The sequence below is a fragment of the Sebastes fasciatus genome, chromosome 11 (genome assembly GCF_043250625.1).
Source record: "Sebastes fasciatus isolate fSebFas1 chromosome 11, fSebFas1.pri, whole genome shotgun sequence".
In the NCBI taxonomy this organism is placed as follows: Eukaryota; Metazoa; Chordata; class Actinopteri; order Perciformes; family Sebastidae; genus Sebastes; species Sebastes fasciatus.
The window spans coordinates 16219381-16235082 of NC_133805.1; the positions used below are offsets into that span (position 1 = coordinate 16219381).

The 15702-nt window shown below is 43.3% G+C and overlaps 1 protein-coding gene across 2 annotated transcripts in view; it reads right to left on the reverse strand.

Annotated features, from left to right (window-relative positions):
- Nucleotides 1-1218: 1218 nt before the first annotated feature.
- The window catches only part of ece2a (endothelin converting enzyme 2a), a 90318-nt gene continuing 75834 nt past the window's right edge, over nt 1219-15702 (reverse strand). For both annotated transcript variants that reach the window (XM_074651116.1, XM_074651117.1), the window contains exon 4: nt 1219-2213. In XM_074651116.1, the coding sequence (XP_074507217.1) occupies nt 1923-2213 (291 nt within the window). In that variant the 3' untranslated portion in view covers nt 1219-1922. The remainder of the gene's footprint in view (nt 2214-15702) is intronic.

Genomic DNA, 15702 nt, shown 5'->3' on the forward strand with positions numbered 1-15702 from the left:
TGGGGTTTAGCTAACAGTTAATTCCATGACAACCGAGCTACCTCCGCCTGCTGAGGAAGATCATGTGATACGATCAAAAAGCTCCAGAACAGCTACTAAATAGACCTCGAGGTGAAGCTGTTGTGTCAACATCAAAGTTAAAGTTAAACAAACTACCACGTTAAACCAGCAGGAAATCATGGAACGAAAGAGCCGGCTGAAAAATCACACACCGTTTTTTTCCAAGTCTTAAAAATAGGCAGTAATTAGATCTCAGTGGAGAATTAAAAATAAATGATTTCTACTTTATCAATGTGGTCCCCCCCTGCAGTCACCAGCCTTCCTGCCTGTCTGCATGCCTGGCTCTCTCTCTCTCTCTCTTTCAGGTCTAAATTTAAGCGGCAGAGAGCACAGGACCCGAGACTCATCTCATGTTTCCTCAACAAATAACACGCAGGGTGGGCTATTACTTGTATGTACATGCATACGTGCCCACACGCAGCGCCGGCGTGTGTCAAACACTGCGTACCTGCATGAGCAGCTTTTCTCTGGGATCTAAAGCAGACGTGGGACAGATGCAGACAACCCCAGCAGAAGGGGAGACTCTGACTGACATATTAATAGACTTGAACATTGACTTTACATGCAGGCCGGTGCTGCTGTTATGTACGTGTGCGTGTCTAGACGTGCCAGTTTGTCTTGCAAATTGCGTAACACTGGCAGGCTTGTGCTGCACCACAGAATCAGAGACTGTTCAATCTCTCTGATATATGGGTAGACAGGACAGTTAAGGACACTGGGACGTAAAATTGGTTTCTAAAAGATAAAAGTTTCTATTATGAATTGCGCTAAAACAGAAGCTGATAGTAGCAGCTTCAGGAAACGATAGACAGAAACATGATGAGTCATAGTTAAACATGACTACAAATCACTCCCACAGCAATTACAAACTGACTGTATAAACAATAAAACCATATAAAAGATATAGAAAACAATGTTTACGTTGGGATCATAGACTGTATAGAATATGGATGTAGTCTCCGTGACGTCACCCATAGGTTTCTAAAGCGCAAAAGCTCAAAGTGGGCAGCTCCCGTCGACTCTGGCCGTCACCGTCTTGGGAATGACCCAGTGCCGTAACTGTTGCTCCCGGTTGCCGGTTGGTACCAGTGCTAAAACATATACATAAATGAATACTAACGTTAGAATTTCACTCACCTGGAAAAACTGGAGCACAGACTTCTTCAATCAATTTATTTGTCAAATGAAATCATACAAGGTAACGTTACAAACTCCAATGAAATGCAATCCCATCAGCTCCTTCAATTTGTGCATCAATGTTAACGTTATTCACCATAAAGCACTCGCCTCCTGCTTTTTTCTTAGAGTCCTCTGTTCAGTCAGATTGGTATATAGAAAAAGAGTCACAGATGAATGGCGTTGTCCGGGGTATTGCAGGATTTATCCAGGTTTCACAGGCATTACAGTTCCCGATATCCTGTTGGAACGGAGGTCATCCACAACGCCCACACGCTGGCCAGCAGGATTCCCGTCGGATACTTCCGTATTGGCTTCACTTTTCAGATCCGCAGGTTGCCGCTTGGGTAGGATCACCCAGACAGGGACACTCTATAAGACTCTATATAAGAGGGGACTTCAAGCAAAATAATTATTCTGCGTTGACATTGTTTGATGGTGCTCTGTATTTTGGAAGTTACCTTTTCTTTGAGGTAAGTGGTGGGGAAAGGGCCAAGGTCTGTTTGGGTGGTCTATACATACATCTATACATTTTCATACATGTACTGTAGGTGACGTTTTGTTAAAAACACCAGGTTTATTGGCTGGTGCGACCACTATAATACAGGTAGTTTTTTTAATACATAAGTGAGTTAGGTCTTTTGTTTGGATTTTTGTTTTGTAAATGACTTAGGGTTAATGAATTCCTAAAATTCAATATTAGATAGGAAGTCTTCGTCATTATCAAATGGTATTTGGGCGATCGTGGGAGGTGGGGATTTGGTGTCCTCGAGTAGCTTTTTCTCTAGAGCTGCATCTTGTGGGCTAAGCTCTTCACCTTTGGTCATTACATACACATAATATAAAAAGCCTGTTCCATAACTGTACTCCTTAATCGACCAGTTGTACTCCGTCCGAGCATAGAGGCGTTTCCTGAAGAAGGGGTAGGCGAAGGTTACAGAGACAAACCGTCCTCCAGGCTTCAAGCAGCGTCTAATCTGTGAGAAGAATAAAGAAAGAGGAGAGGAAGAGTGTTAGAAGACATTACCACCAAGACCCACACCATTTTAATTCCCTCCATAAATACCAGCAGCCTCTACCGCTACCTGAGCAGCCAGAGTTGTTGAATCATTTGTGATTGTTACCAACACAGTGCCTCTTTTTTCCAGCTTTGACAAGATCATTTATACGCTTAGAACTTACTATGAAAAGCTGACAATGCATCAGCAGCAAAGGTTTTAGGCGTTTTAGGTAGTTTTTCTTAAGAAAAGGCAGTTCTGGAGGAGACTGCAATCTTCTAAATGAAATCTGAGTCACAATAAACTCTGTGACTACTTGTGGTTTGATGGATAGACCAGCAGATTACACTGTTGTCAGGCCATTTAAAGGCATTATCGATCGCTATAAGCATCATACAGTAGATGTGGGTCAATAGGGGCCTACTACGCCCAATAGTAGGTTTCATTATCTATTGACATGGTAGATCACAGAAAGAAGACCACAGCGACCTCTAGCGACTGTAGTAATTATGACAGGAGCAGAAGCGGAAGTCAGATGCTGTAGTATAGACTGTATGAAACTCCATATGGGGTGGAGCATAAAACACAGGGTTTTCGCCCAGGAGACTGGGGTTCGCATGATCGCATCCCATGTGAAACCAGCAACGTGTAGCTGTCTTTGTGTTCCCAATCGTTAAGTTTCACTTTCACTTTTGAAAGGTAATTTTAAGCCAAAACGCAATGTTTTTCCCTAAACTGGTTTTGTTGCCTAAATCGAAAGAAGCTTTTTTATTTGTGTTCAAAACGAAACGTTTCATGCAGTTTCACAATTTGTTAGAATGTGTTTCGCTTTCACTTGTGCAACGTGGTAGGCATAGTAGCTCCCTATTTGACCCACATCTATGGTGCTTATAGCGACCGATAATTCCTATAATATGGCCTGATAACAGTCAAATTGTGTGCAGCGACGCATGCTTCTGTCAAATACAAAAATTCCCTCAAATCAGCATCCCTCCAGTCACGCACATGGCACTGCATCCCTGTAAGCCAGAGCAAACTTTAAGCACTTTTCAGTCCACAGTGCTGGCTGCTTAGCCATGCAGTCTGATAACACGGTGTGAAAGCACGAAAACTGCGAGGGTCCCTCCATATGAATAATTGTTGTTCTGGGTCCGTCAACACTCCAGTGTGTTGATACTTCGTGTGAGCTACACGTGTGCATCGGGACACAGTAAGCTTCAGAGGACTGCAGTGCTCAGGCAAACAAGAGTACAGATACACACAATGTGAAAACTGACACAAACACAAGCATGCAGAAACACATTTAGTTTGACTCCGGCAGGGAATTTCTCCAGAGACAGAAGTGTGTGTGGGAGTGAAGGGATCTGCAGAGCAGTGAGCAACAAACTTTTTGCGTTTATCGAACATGTAAACTGGGTCAACATACTGTCCTAATGCATTGCAAGATTTAAGGGCCAGGCAAAAGGTGACAATTGGATTATCACGGTCAGATGAAATGATCAAGCTGTGGTCAACAAAAAAAATGTATGGCCACATGCAAAACGTGGTTCACGGAGATGCAATGACTTTCAACATTTAAGGTGACGTGAGTTGAGGCTTCATCTGAAATTGCATGTTATGCATTACATACCCAATATGTGTACTATCGTTCAGCATGTCTGTAAAGGGGAGACTTGTGGGTACCCATAGAACCCATTTTCATTCACATATCTTAAGGTCAGAGGTCAAGGGACACCTTTGAAAATGGCCAAGCCAGTTTTTCCTCGCCAAAATTTAGCATAAGTTTTGAGCATTGTTTATCCTCCTTTGCGACAAGCTAGTATGACATGGTTGATACCAATGGATTCCTTAGGAGGGTTTGTAGTTTCATATGATGCCAGTATCTTCAATCTAACTTTAAAACTGATTCCGCTACAACCTCCAAAAGAGTTGTTAGTGGGGTTAAAACAAATTTGCATTAATGCATTATTATCGCGTGAACGCGTTATTATCGTGTTAACTTTGACAGCCCTAATAGAACCATGTAAAAACTGTTCTGGATACATCATTCATGAGGCCCTAATGCCATACACTGTAGATACAGTATATGGATGTAGCGTGAGAAGCTGCTGCATGGTCTCTCTGGGTTTTGAAGGCAGAGGAACTGGTGTTGAGCTCACGTGTGACTGTCATGAAAGCTGGGACGGTAATGTCATGCAGCCAGGACAGAGTAGTTGTGGTCTGTACAGTAAGTCCTGGGGTCTTTGGAGAGAGGAGTCGCTCTGAGACGAGCACGTGTATCCTGCTCTTCTCACATGATTCATCTCCACCGGCAAGCAGCCCGAACATGAATTATTCACTCTCCACTGTGACACGGAGGAAAAGCGAGAGGAAAGGGTGAAGGGGTCGTTGAATATGGGATGAAATGAGTAATATATATATGCACAGCAATTGGAGGGAAAAGGGTGGGGTGATCTAGATTAGGGAGTGCCTGACAAAAACATGGCAGAGTTGACAGAATTTAGAGTTGAAGCCAGGACGGTCACAAAAAAATGGAGCGGATTTTTTTTTCTTTTTTTTAAAACCTTTTAGTTTTCAAGGTGGTCCAGACATCTTAACTGTTCCTCAGCCTGGTGTTGTTGGAAAAAATGTCGGTTTCTACAAGTGATACATGCATAATACAACATGAATAAAACAGCTTAAGAGTTGTTGAAAGGCAAACTCCTTTGCTTTTGACAGCGCTACTCACTGTTACTCTACCTCAAATGTCTGTGGTAAAGTAGCCTTAACAAGCGCGGGACCTCTCCCTTTCTTGATATCGAACTGTGCTATAAAACAAAATATTGAGCTAAAAGAAGCGAAAGAGCTCAGTAGAACTGCAGAGATGGGTGTTAATTATATTTTTTCTTGTCTTTTTTTTATCCTTAGACATTACAAAGTGTTTTTCCCCAATGTTAGTAACAAAAACATAGCTAAAAACCAACTATGAAAAAGATGAGCACATACTGTATTTCCCTTTTTCTGTTAAAATATGACCTCAGATGGCCAGGTGTTATGTCAGATTGCTGGGATTAAAAGCAAAATTCAGTACAGGTGGAATCCTCCGAAGGCTTTGGTGAGCGAGTAAACCGGAGCGGGACTTAACAAAGTGCATCATCCTGACTTCACCTCTTCAGCCATTATTCATGACACTGAGATGTATGGGTGCACGCTGTGTAACTCCAGAGCCTTATGTCACCGGTCATTGGAGGACTGGCGTCACTGCAACCCAAGGCAACACTGAGCTATAGCAAACAGCTCAGCTATAACCCGTGACTGCTTGTAAGCTTGGTTGGCAGTTGGATGACGGCTCAAACAGTAAATTCTATTTTGTTTTAGACCATTTTAAACTAACTGAAACAGACACTACCCCATCCCACATTATGTGTTTCTCAGGATACATTACTGACCGAGATTCTCACGCTCAGTGTGCGGTGAGTCATATTCATACACATTCTGAATGTATATCAGCATGCGTACTACGACAACAGCTCTGGCACGGTGTAAATCATCCACCCACACGTCAGAACGGTGGTATTACTATGATAAAGGATCACCAGTGGCAGGTCTGCTCGGCTGTGATGATGAGTGTCAGGACGCGCAGATAAGCTGCAATGTAAAGTGTCTAATGTAGAGTCTCTCATCTGAATCGACAGGTGGAGGAGGGCTCACTGGCTGCTACACCCAAACACTGGAGTAAAGAAACAGCATCCCCAAAACACTGAGTCAGTTTTCAACATCCACTCTCAGTCCGACATCTGTAAGCTGATCCTAAGTGGGCCATGGGGCTTCTCCAAGAGGACAGAGGAAACCACTCTGTTAGCGCCTATCTTCACACACTCACACTCTACTGAAATCATTCCCCAACATACGCGCGCACACACACACACACACACACACACACACACACACACACACACACACACACACACACACACACACACACACACACACACACACACACACACACACACACACACACACACACACACACACACACACACACACACACACACACACACACACACACACACACACACACACACACACACACACACACACACACACACACACACACACACACACACACACACACACACACACTCACATTGCATCATGGCCTTTCCTGAATTATTCAGTGTGGTGGCAGAAGCTTGTGTCTAAGTGACCTGACCTGTCTTGAGTGTACTGCAACAAAGAGGTAACATGAGATCCGGAGTTCAGATCCCCATGAGGGATTCCAGGTAATCCCACTGCCGTTTTAAGATGTTTAACGATATTGAAATACCAATCATTCTATTGTATATGAATCAGAGTGGTACTATTGATCCAAGCTAATATCCCTAGTCTCATTTTCTAAATATTTCTTCATGTGGCAATCAACTTTTCAGTGTATTATTATCTGAACAATGGGCCTCATGCAGCAACATTCTCTTACATTTATACTATATTTTCTCTTCATTCTCTGTTAAAGGGACTATTTGTAAGATTCAGAAATGCTGCTTAACAGCGACACCTGTGGCCTTGAAATCAATGAAAGTCAGCGTCGAGCTCGCGCTTGCTCGCTCTACATAGTCATGAACGAGCATCGCTCAAAACAGTGAGGCGACACACGTCAGCTAAAACCACAATATCACTCTATATTTCAGCTGCTTGGCAGTAATGTTAGCTGACCAGACGAAGGTCTCTCCATGAATCAATCACATGTTGTGCTGTGTGCAAATAATCTGGCACATGCCCAAGAATTGGAGAGATGCCACCAAAAAAAAGGCCATAAGAAGAAGAACTTCAGCAGTAGAGAAATCGCGGACTGTTAAATAAACTTAAACAAAGTAAACGTGATTTTTCAGTCATTGCTGGTGTTACAGGAAAACCAAAAGCATTGAGGAGCATCCAAGGGTTTTTATTGTCTTAATTGGGATCAATGGACCAATAATATTACTTTAATAATGCAATCATTATACTTACTCTAAAACATATAATAATACAAATTTGATTATGTGATATTCATAATTTTTTTTGGTGATTCTCAAAATTAAAACTTTTGCTTCCCTGTGTTGGACGAACAATTTAGGAACAGTGAAAACAAGATGTTATTTTCTTATCTTAGTAAGAGTGCTCTCAACCACTCGTAGAATTTTCTCTTACCTAAGAGAAGAGCAAAAATAAAACATTGGTGAATCCCAGAAATCAATGGGCGCTAACAAAAAAAGAACAAATCGTGCGTAAGAACAAAAAATACGAGGATTTGTTCTTATTTGGCTTACTGCATGTGGACCATTGTGATCACCCCATTAAGAATTAATAAGGTAGACGTAACCAAAACAGACTTTGTATTGGGAGAAACCAATGATCTTGTCTAAACCTTTGAAATATTAACTTTGTATATGTCAGTCCAAGTCCGTGCCTGACCTTTCCGCATTCGTCAGAGAGTAGATAAGTTGTCGATCCAAGGAGAATGACATTTCCTCTACTCTGTAGGCTTTCTTTCTCCAGGTGTGTGTCCTCATCTCTCCTATTCATTGCTTTGTCTTCCTGTCCTCACTGGACTGCAATAATAATATTATTATTCCGTTTTATCTCTATTCTCTCCTCTCTGAGCTCAGGTTGGCCTAAAGATACCGTACATGAGATAACTCATTGTCTACGGTGGTAAGATGAGGACAGAGCGGTGGTCGCATCTTACTCTGTGATATCACTCTGCAGGACCTTCAGGTTACGTAATCTGGGTTCATCTGAGATTGCAAAAAGGTACGTTTGTGGCGCCTGAGGCAGTTAGAGCGCACAGTATCCTTCTTTCTGTTTCTCCTCCATCCATACTGATCCATTCATAATGGCGCAGATGCTTGAGGGAGAAAAACAAGAATAAGGAACTGAGCGTGAAAAGCTCTTTCATGACCTGGGATAGGACGTATGATCTAAGGTAAAAAAAAAAATCGTAACTCAAGGTACTTTTACCAGCTTTTTTTTCTTGAGCTTTAAACCACACTTCACAGCCTTCATCTCTTTTCTTCCACTCTATTTGCTGTTGAAGACCATGAGATGAGGTTAAATGCTACAAAACTAGAAGGTGGACCTTGAGTTAAGAGCTTTCTGGTCAAATTAATAAAGACAATACCTACTTGTGTTGATTGTCCACTTTCCCACGTTTCTCCTTGCTTTAAATGGCTTCACCTGGTCTGAGATGGCTCTAGACAATCAATCACATGCTAAGTGGCTTACAGGACCTACTCCACTACCTCCAATTCAAAACAGTGTCAAAATCTGAGAGAGGAAGTATCTGAATTGTAGTATTAAATGTGGGACAAGATGAACATGTGAGGAAAATGATATTAGGTTGGTGATTTATTTATGGTTTATTTTTAATTTTGGACTCTAATTGACTTTGACATCACTATCTCAAAAATCAATCCCTTCTTTTTTTTAACCTTTAACTTGCTATCAAAGCCACAGAAGCTGTGGCAGATTCATACTGTATGTATTTTAAATTATATTCAAATAGGGCTGTCAATTGATTAAAATATTGAATCGCGATTTATCGCATGATTGTCCATGAATAATCAAACATTTTGTATCTGTTCAAAATGTACCTTAAAGGGACATTTGTCAAGTATTTAATACTCTTATCAACTCTTCTCCTGCTTTATACAAATATGTGTATATTTATTAATTAGAAATCAATTAACAACATAAAACAATGACAAATATTTTTTCAGAAACCCTCACAGGTACTTCATTTAGCTTAAAAAGAAATGTGCTCAAATCATAACTTGGCAAACTGAACAAAACAGCTGTCAGTGTGTCAGTGTGACGGCTTAAAGTGGGCATGTCTGTAAAGGGGAGACTCGTGGGTACCCATAGAACCCATTTTCATTCACATATCTTGAGGTCAGAGGTCAACGGACCTCTTCTACTAGCTTGTCCTTCGTGACAAGCGAGTATGGTTGGTGCTAATGGATTCCTTAGGTTTTCTAGTTTCATATGATACCAGTATCTTCACTCTATCTTTAAAACTGAGCCCGGTACAATCTAATAATCCCAAGTTGTGTTAATGCGTTAAAGAAATTAGTGGCGTTAAAACAAATTTGCGTTAACGCGTTATTATCGTGTTAAGTCTGAGAGCCCTGCATCAAATTAGGGCTGTCCTCGACCAAAGAAATTCTTACTCGACTAACACTCATACGAGTTTGACGACTATTCGATTAGTTGATTTAATCAACACATCTGTAAAAGAATCACACAAAAGCACCATTTAAAATTTTGTGTTTACCAGAGATGTGCTTGTAAGTTTCTTGGAAATAAGTCATTCAGCATGAAGAAAACATAAATAAATGACTAATTGACTAAAGAAATCTTAGGCGACTAAGACCAAAACGACCAATTAATCGACTAATTGACTAAGAGGTGGCAGCCCAACATCGAATAAAACCTTCTGCCACGAATAGCACGACAAAACAGAATCTCTACCACATGTTCTGTGATGTTGACCCATATCCAAAACGTGGGAGAATCCAAAATACTGTGGCTCGCCTACTAAAAAGTTATTATTGTTTTGTTACTGTTTGTCCATTCTGAACCGCTGATGGAGGCTTTAGTGTGGGGGACGATTACCGAGAGGCAAGCAGAGGTGGATCTTCCGTGTACATTCATGTGTGTGTGTGTGTGTGTGCACCCACCTCACTGTGGGTGAGGCCGAGCTGATCAGTGGGTAGAGACAACAACAGAGTGCTATCTCCGGTCAGCAGACTCGTACGGACCACAGCCTACTGTCTCCTTTAGAGATACTGTACACCCACACACACAAAAAACAAAGCACACACACGCTATTGTGCACACAAACACTCATGCGTAGCTATGCAGTCTGTGCAGAAGCGTGCACGTACGAACACATACTTGAAGTGGGGCAGAGAGAAAAGCGAGGAGGAGGTGTACTTTTTATTTAGGTCATATTTTCATATCATATTTTATAAATTCCCCCCCCCATCTTCTCAGTGGTTGTTTACTGGTCTCATGTAGCTCTGCAGACCCCCTCACTGCAGCCTGCCTCCCCTCCCTGAAGGAATGTGCATTTGAAATCAACCGCTTCTCTTTCCATTTCACCTCACCCGTAGCCTGCAGCCAGGCATGTGGATGGCAAAAACGTGTAAACGTCTTGAGGAAACAGAGAAACGGAGAGGGAGTGGGTGAGAGAAACAAGGAGATAAAAAAGGAGGGGTGGTGAGAGAATAAAGATGGGAGGGAGAGAGGAGGGGTGAGAGAATGAGGGCTCAACGCCGGTCTCCTAACAAAGCAGATCTGCTCTTCTGCTCTTCCCTCCAGGGGTGCAACAGCCTGCTTTGCTTCCTTCATCCCTCCATCCATCCCTGTTTTATCCCTCCCTTTTCTCTTCTTCCTCCTCCAAGCTCCTGCCTTCAAGAGCCAAATGTGCAAACGCTATAAGGCACCATCTGCCCTGAAGTAGAAAATTTGCCTGAGCGAGTGGGCTGTTGCTGCACAAGCAAAAGTGTGTTCCTCGGGAACATGTTGTATTATTATAAAGTCTGAGTCTAGGTGCTCCATATGCACAAGAGCAAAACAACATAATAAACATGCGTAATTGTGATCACACACATTAATTTATACAGACACATAATCCCACGGGAAGACTTACAGTACTTGGCACGGTGATGGATAACAGGGAAAACGTGAGAGTGTTGGATTCCCTGTCTCCACCCTCCGACTCCCTGCCTCCTCCGCTCTGCCCACCCACCTTTTCCTCCCCCGAATTTCCTCTCTGCTACCCTCCTGTCCTCCCCTCTCCTCACCCAGCTCACACCCCATCACCTCCGCCCACCCACTGCACAGATAAATTATACATCAAAGACCTCCTCTCCTTTTCTCTTCTCTCCCTCAACATCTATCCACCCTTTGCCTTGCTAGGACAAAAAAATGGCTTGGAGTGAACATTATAGAAAGAGCTGACACTGATTCAAAATGGAGATTTCTAGGCTCAATACCTTCTTGAATATCTGCTCTGATATATAAAATCAGGTTGTGTGGGCTTATGGAGGCTCGGGCTATCGTAAGAAGACAACAACATCCTGCCTTTCAAGTAGGCGCATCCCTCCCTCTCACACCTCCCGTTGCCATGGAGACAAAAGTTTAGCGCCGGTCACGGTTAACGTATGTAGGTCAGAATGGGACACCTCTCGAAACAAAAACACACCAGGCAGCAGAACAGTGAAAGTCGCGCCTTCATTAGACGAGGAGAATGCCAGAAAAGTTTGGATAACGAGCAGCACTGATACGAGAAAACAGCTCAAACAACACAAAACTACGCTGAATGTTTACAGTGGAAATAAACAGCAACATTTCATTGGGATTTGAGGCTTTTTTGGGCTTGCAGACGAGTACGATTGTGTGTCAGAAAAGTCTCTCTCAGCAGCCTCATTAGTGGGTTGACTTTAGGTGAATGTTCAGTAAAGACTACTATCTTTTGACAATAAGTGTAGCTCTGAACTGGGTCACTGCTGATGCGTTTACAAAGCGCTTCTTCAACATGAAGAAAAACTGAAAGCTTGGTCATTTCCCTTAAAATGAGGGGAAACTCTTGTCTTCAGGCATGTTTTCAACAGAGTGCCCATGCTGTGAGATGTAATGTTGGTGTCGGTGTGTGTGTTGTGTGTCCGTGCCTGTGCGTGGACCCCTGTCTAACCGATCAGCATCTTCGCATTCAGCCGCCACGTTCTCCCCTCATGGCAATCCGGCACGCCGAGCTAAAATTAAAACCTCCCTTTCTTCCCTTTTCATCAAAAATAACTGTCTCTGGCTTTTATCTCTCCTTTCTTCTTTATCTCTCCCACTCCCTATCGCAGCCTCGTCACCCTTTCTGCCTTCCCTTTCCATTGGGCACCAGAGAGAGGTTTGCTTTAATTACTGAACTACTTTTCACACCGGCGGAGAAAGACAGAGACACACTTCAGACACCCACACCCGCCCACTACGTTATGCTCCCGGCATCCTTGCTCTGCTTGTAAAGCCTGTACTCCCAAACCTGTGTGTGCTTGTGTTTAAATTTGTAAAAAAAAAAAACTTTCCTCATCCATGGTCACTACTTTATAGCAGTCACAGATACAAAAGCAGCATTTCACTGCGAATAAATGTGCTAAATTAATTAAGCAATGTTTGCTATTCTTGGTGCAGTATGATGAAAAACTGATGCAGACTTTGTGAAACACTTTGAGCTGGATGGGAAGACACAGAGTCAGCGAATGTGTAATTAATAAACTCATCTGCCTTTCACAACAGTTAAAAAAAAAAAAGGTAAAACTCAGAGGAATACGAGCCGCAGAGAAACTGGAGCAAAACGTGAGCGGCTGGTAGTGACACGTTTGGCTTCGAAGCAGGAAGAGTAAAAGGAGGGAGGGTGTTCCCCTCTTTTTGGTTCGCTCCCTCTGCGCCTCTGCTTCCTCCGTCTCTAAATCTGACGCTACCTTTTAAAGCCCAGGACACTTATTACACTTATCAAGCCCTCGCTTGCACTTATATGTAATTACCCATTAAGTTCTTTTGGGTAGACTTGCATCAGCAGCGGCTGGGTAATTAGTTTATTGTAGCCATTCTCTATTTAGCAACACTTGCAGCTTACAGCTTACGCCACGGCTAATGTTTGGCTACTTTATGTGATTCGTTTTTTAGCCATAAACTACCATTGCATATCTAACTACTTGGACAGTAATGAAAAAGTCAATCAATAGAGACAGACATTGTGGATATAGATCAAAAGCCAAAACAGAAACAAATACTTCAATAAAGTGTGAGCATGGCGAGCCAGAGAGAAAGCAGCAGCTGGAGACGGAGGGAGACACCGTAAGAGAGGCAGAGAAGGAGGGAGACGGAAAGGGAAGTTAAATGGGCCAGTGTGTCTGGCTGCTGAAAGGGTCTCCCGCGGGACGGGTAAGGGGGGACAGGACAGCCGGGTGGAGGTTCCAGCAGCACACTAACACAGTCCAGTCCATTTACTGGGCCAGTAGCACGGGGAAGCCACTAAAACTGGAACCAACTAAATGTTACACAAAAGTGACACCTGAATCACCGCGATACTTCCGAGGCAGCTCTGAGGAAGATATTTGGGAATGTTGGCTCTGTTACTCTCACGTTATCCCTCTCTCTTTTTAAACTACATAACTTATCAATAATCATTACAAGAAACATCTGAGCTTCATCGTAGGATTGATTACAACGGCACCCAGCATTTCCTATAGGCATACTTGCCAACCCTCCCGATTTTCCCAGGAGAACCCCGTTTTTTATTTCCCTCTCCCGTTTTCCTCCCGGGGTCACACTTCTCCCGTTTTTCTCCCGATGTTCACACCTTTTTCTTTTTCGTTATCTCAACCTGTTTCTGGCACTGTACAGCGTGTATAAACCCTACTGTTTACACTCGGACGACAATACAGCTGCACAAAATGTCGTTTCCCGGCGGAAGGCAGCTGCTCGCGAACATTGATGGTAAATGGACTTGCATTTATATAGCGCTTTTTCTAGTCTTCCAACTCAAAGCGCTTTACATTAGATGTCAGCATTCACCCATTCACACACACATTCATACACTGATGGCAGAGGATGCCATGCAAGGTGCCAACCTTCCGCTGGAAAAGTTCCAGCAGTGTGTAGCCTGTTTTCACTGCTGGAACTTTTCCAGCGGCCCAGGAACCAGCTCCTCTGCCTAGTTCCTCATGCCAAAGTTCCGTCTCCGTGGGTAGCACTTTCTGATGGCCCTTATAAAGAACATCTTTGATTGGTCAAACACAAAATTTGTGGCTGCTACAACTTGTGCACAGCTATAGGACTAAGAATCCTTGAGAGTTGCATTAATATTATGTGCTCCAGTTTTCCATCTCTATTGGCCACTTATGTGTTACTTGGTAAATGAAAAAAAAATCGTTCCTGGCACAGAAGTCCAGAGAGACTCATCCCCCACAGGTCTCAACCCACTGGAGACCTCTCAGTGACTCATCCTACAACAAAGCAAAAGTGGGTCTCCTTTGCTTTCCCTCGCTGGCTTGGATAATCAAAAAAAATAATCAAGCATCCTATCATTATGGAGAGGCACATTTACTCCTAAGTACAGCAAGTAAATTGTCTTTACCTTTCTCAGTTTCCCTCTGAGGAGGGGAGAGAAGAGGAGGAGGAGGAGGAGGAGGAGGAGGAGGAGGAGGAGGAGGAGGAAGAGGAGGAGGAGGAGCAAAGATTCACTCTGGTCCGCTGAGGGAAACTAATTCATTTGAGGTGGTGCTTGTCAGAGAAATAACAGTAACAGGTCAATTTATCATGTTTGCCCAGAGGACACTGGTACATTAACTCCTTCACTGGTTAACACACAGTTCTGGCTCCACACAGTCGCGCCGCCAAAGGGGCGGCCATGGCAACCCTGATACAATTGCTGCCCCCCCTCGCGGATCGCATATGCCTAATATCAGAGGCCTCTGTGTGGTGATTTTAAACTTGTTCCCAGTAAATATTTTGTTCCTTACAATCAAGGTACTCCTTCAAATTAAAGCTGTATATTTGTCTTTCTAAAGGTGCTCAATACAAAATTCAGAGTGTATCTATCGCTTCCACACACCTCTCAACATGGCGACCGTTGAACCGGCGGCTCGCAGTTAACTGTGCTAACAGCGCCAACAGTACAAACAATGGCAGCAGTGCTGACAGAGCTAACAGCGTTAACCTGGGGGGGGGGGGAACCGGAGCGTGGGTGCTACGCTTCTGCGACGACGCCGTGGGTCGGGACAGCGTTGTCAGTGGTAACTGCCGTATGAGCATAGTGCAGGATTGTGTCGAGAAGGTACGCACACAATTTGCAAATGCTTTCGCGAGATGGTTAAGGTTAGGCATTGACCTCGAATCACACTAGGTTAGGATAGGTCGTCGGGCAGCAAGTCCTGCATGAGTTTTTGCAAGTTTTTGCAATTTGTGGGTTACCATCTACAAAACTACAGTGCAGAGCTGTGGCCATTAGCAAGCCAGTGGGGCAAAACAGAAAGACTCACATGCACTGAAATGCATGCGTGGCCGGCCTGGCTATGTCAAAGAAGCACAGAGAAGCTCGGATCACAACACACACAGAGGGAGAGCGACTTTAATTACTCAATTTAACTGTAAAATAAGAAACCAAAGTATATCAGTATGAAGAACTCTCATATTGACATAGTTTTAAACTAGCCTATATACTACAACAGCATAACAGATATTCAGTTATGGCTTTTGGTTTCGGTGTCATCTGGCCCCCCCAATGGAAAATATCTGGGGGCTCCACAGAGCACAACATGAATCGTCAATATGGTTGTCTAGAGTCAGTTTGTTTGCTATATGCAAGCTGTGCTGAATAACAGTAAAACTATTTACTGAGTGACTGTGGAGAGAATTAGAGGTAGAAAACACTTCTGAACAGCACAGGACTGCTACA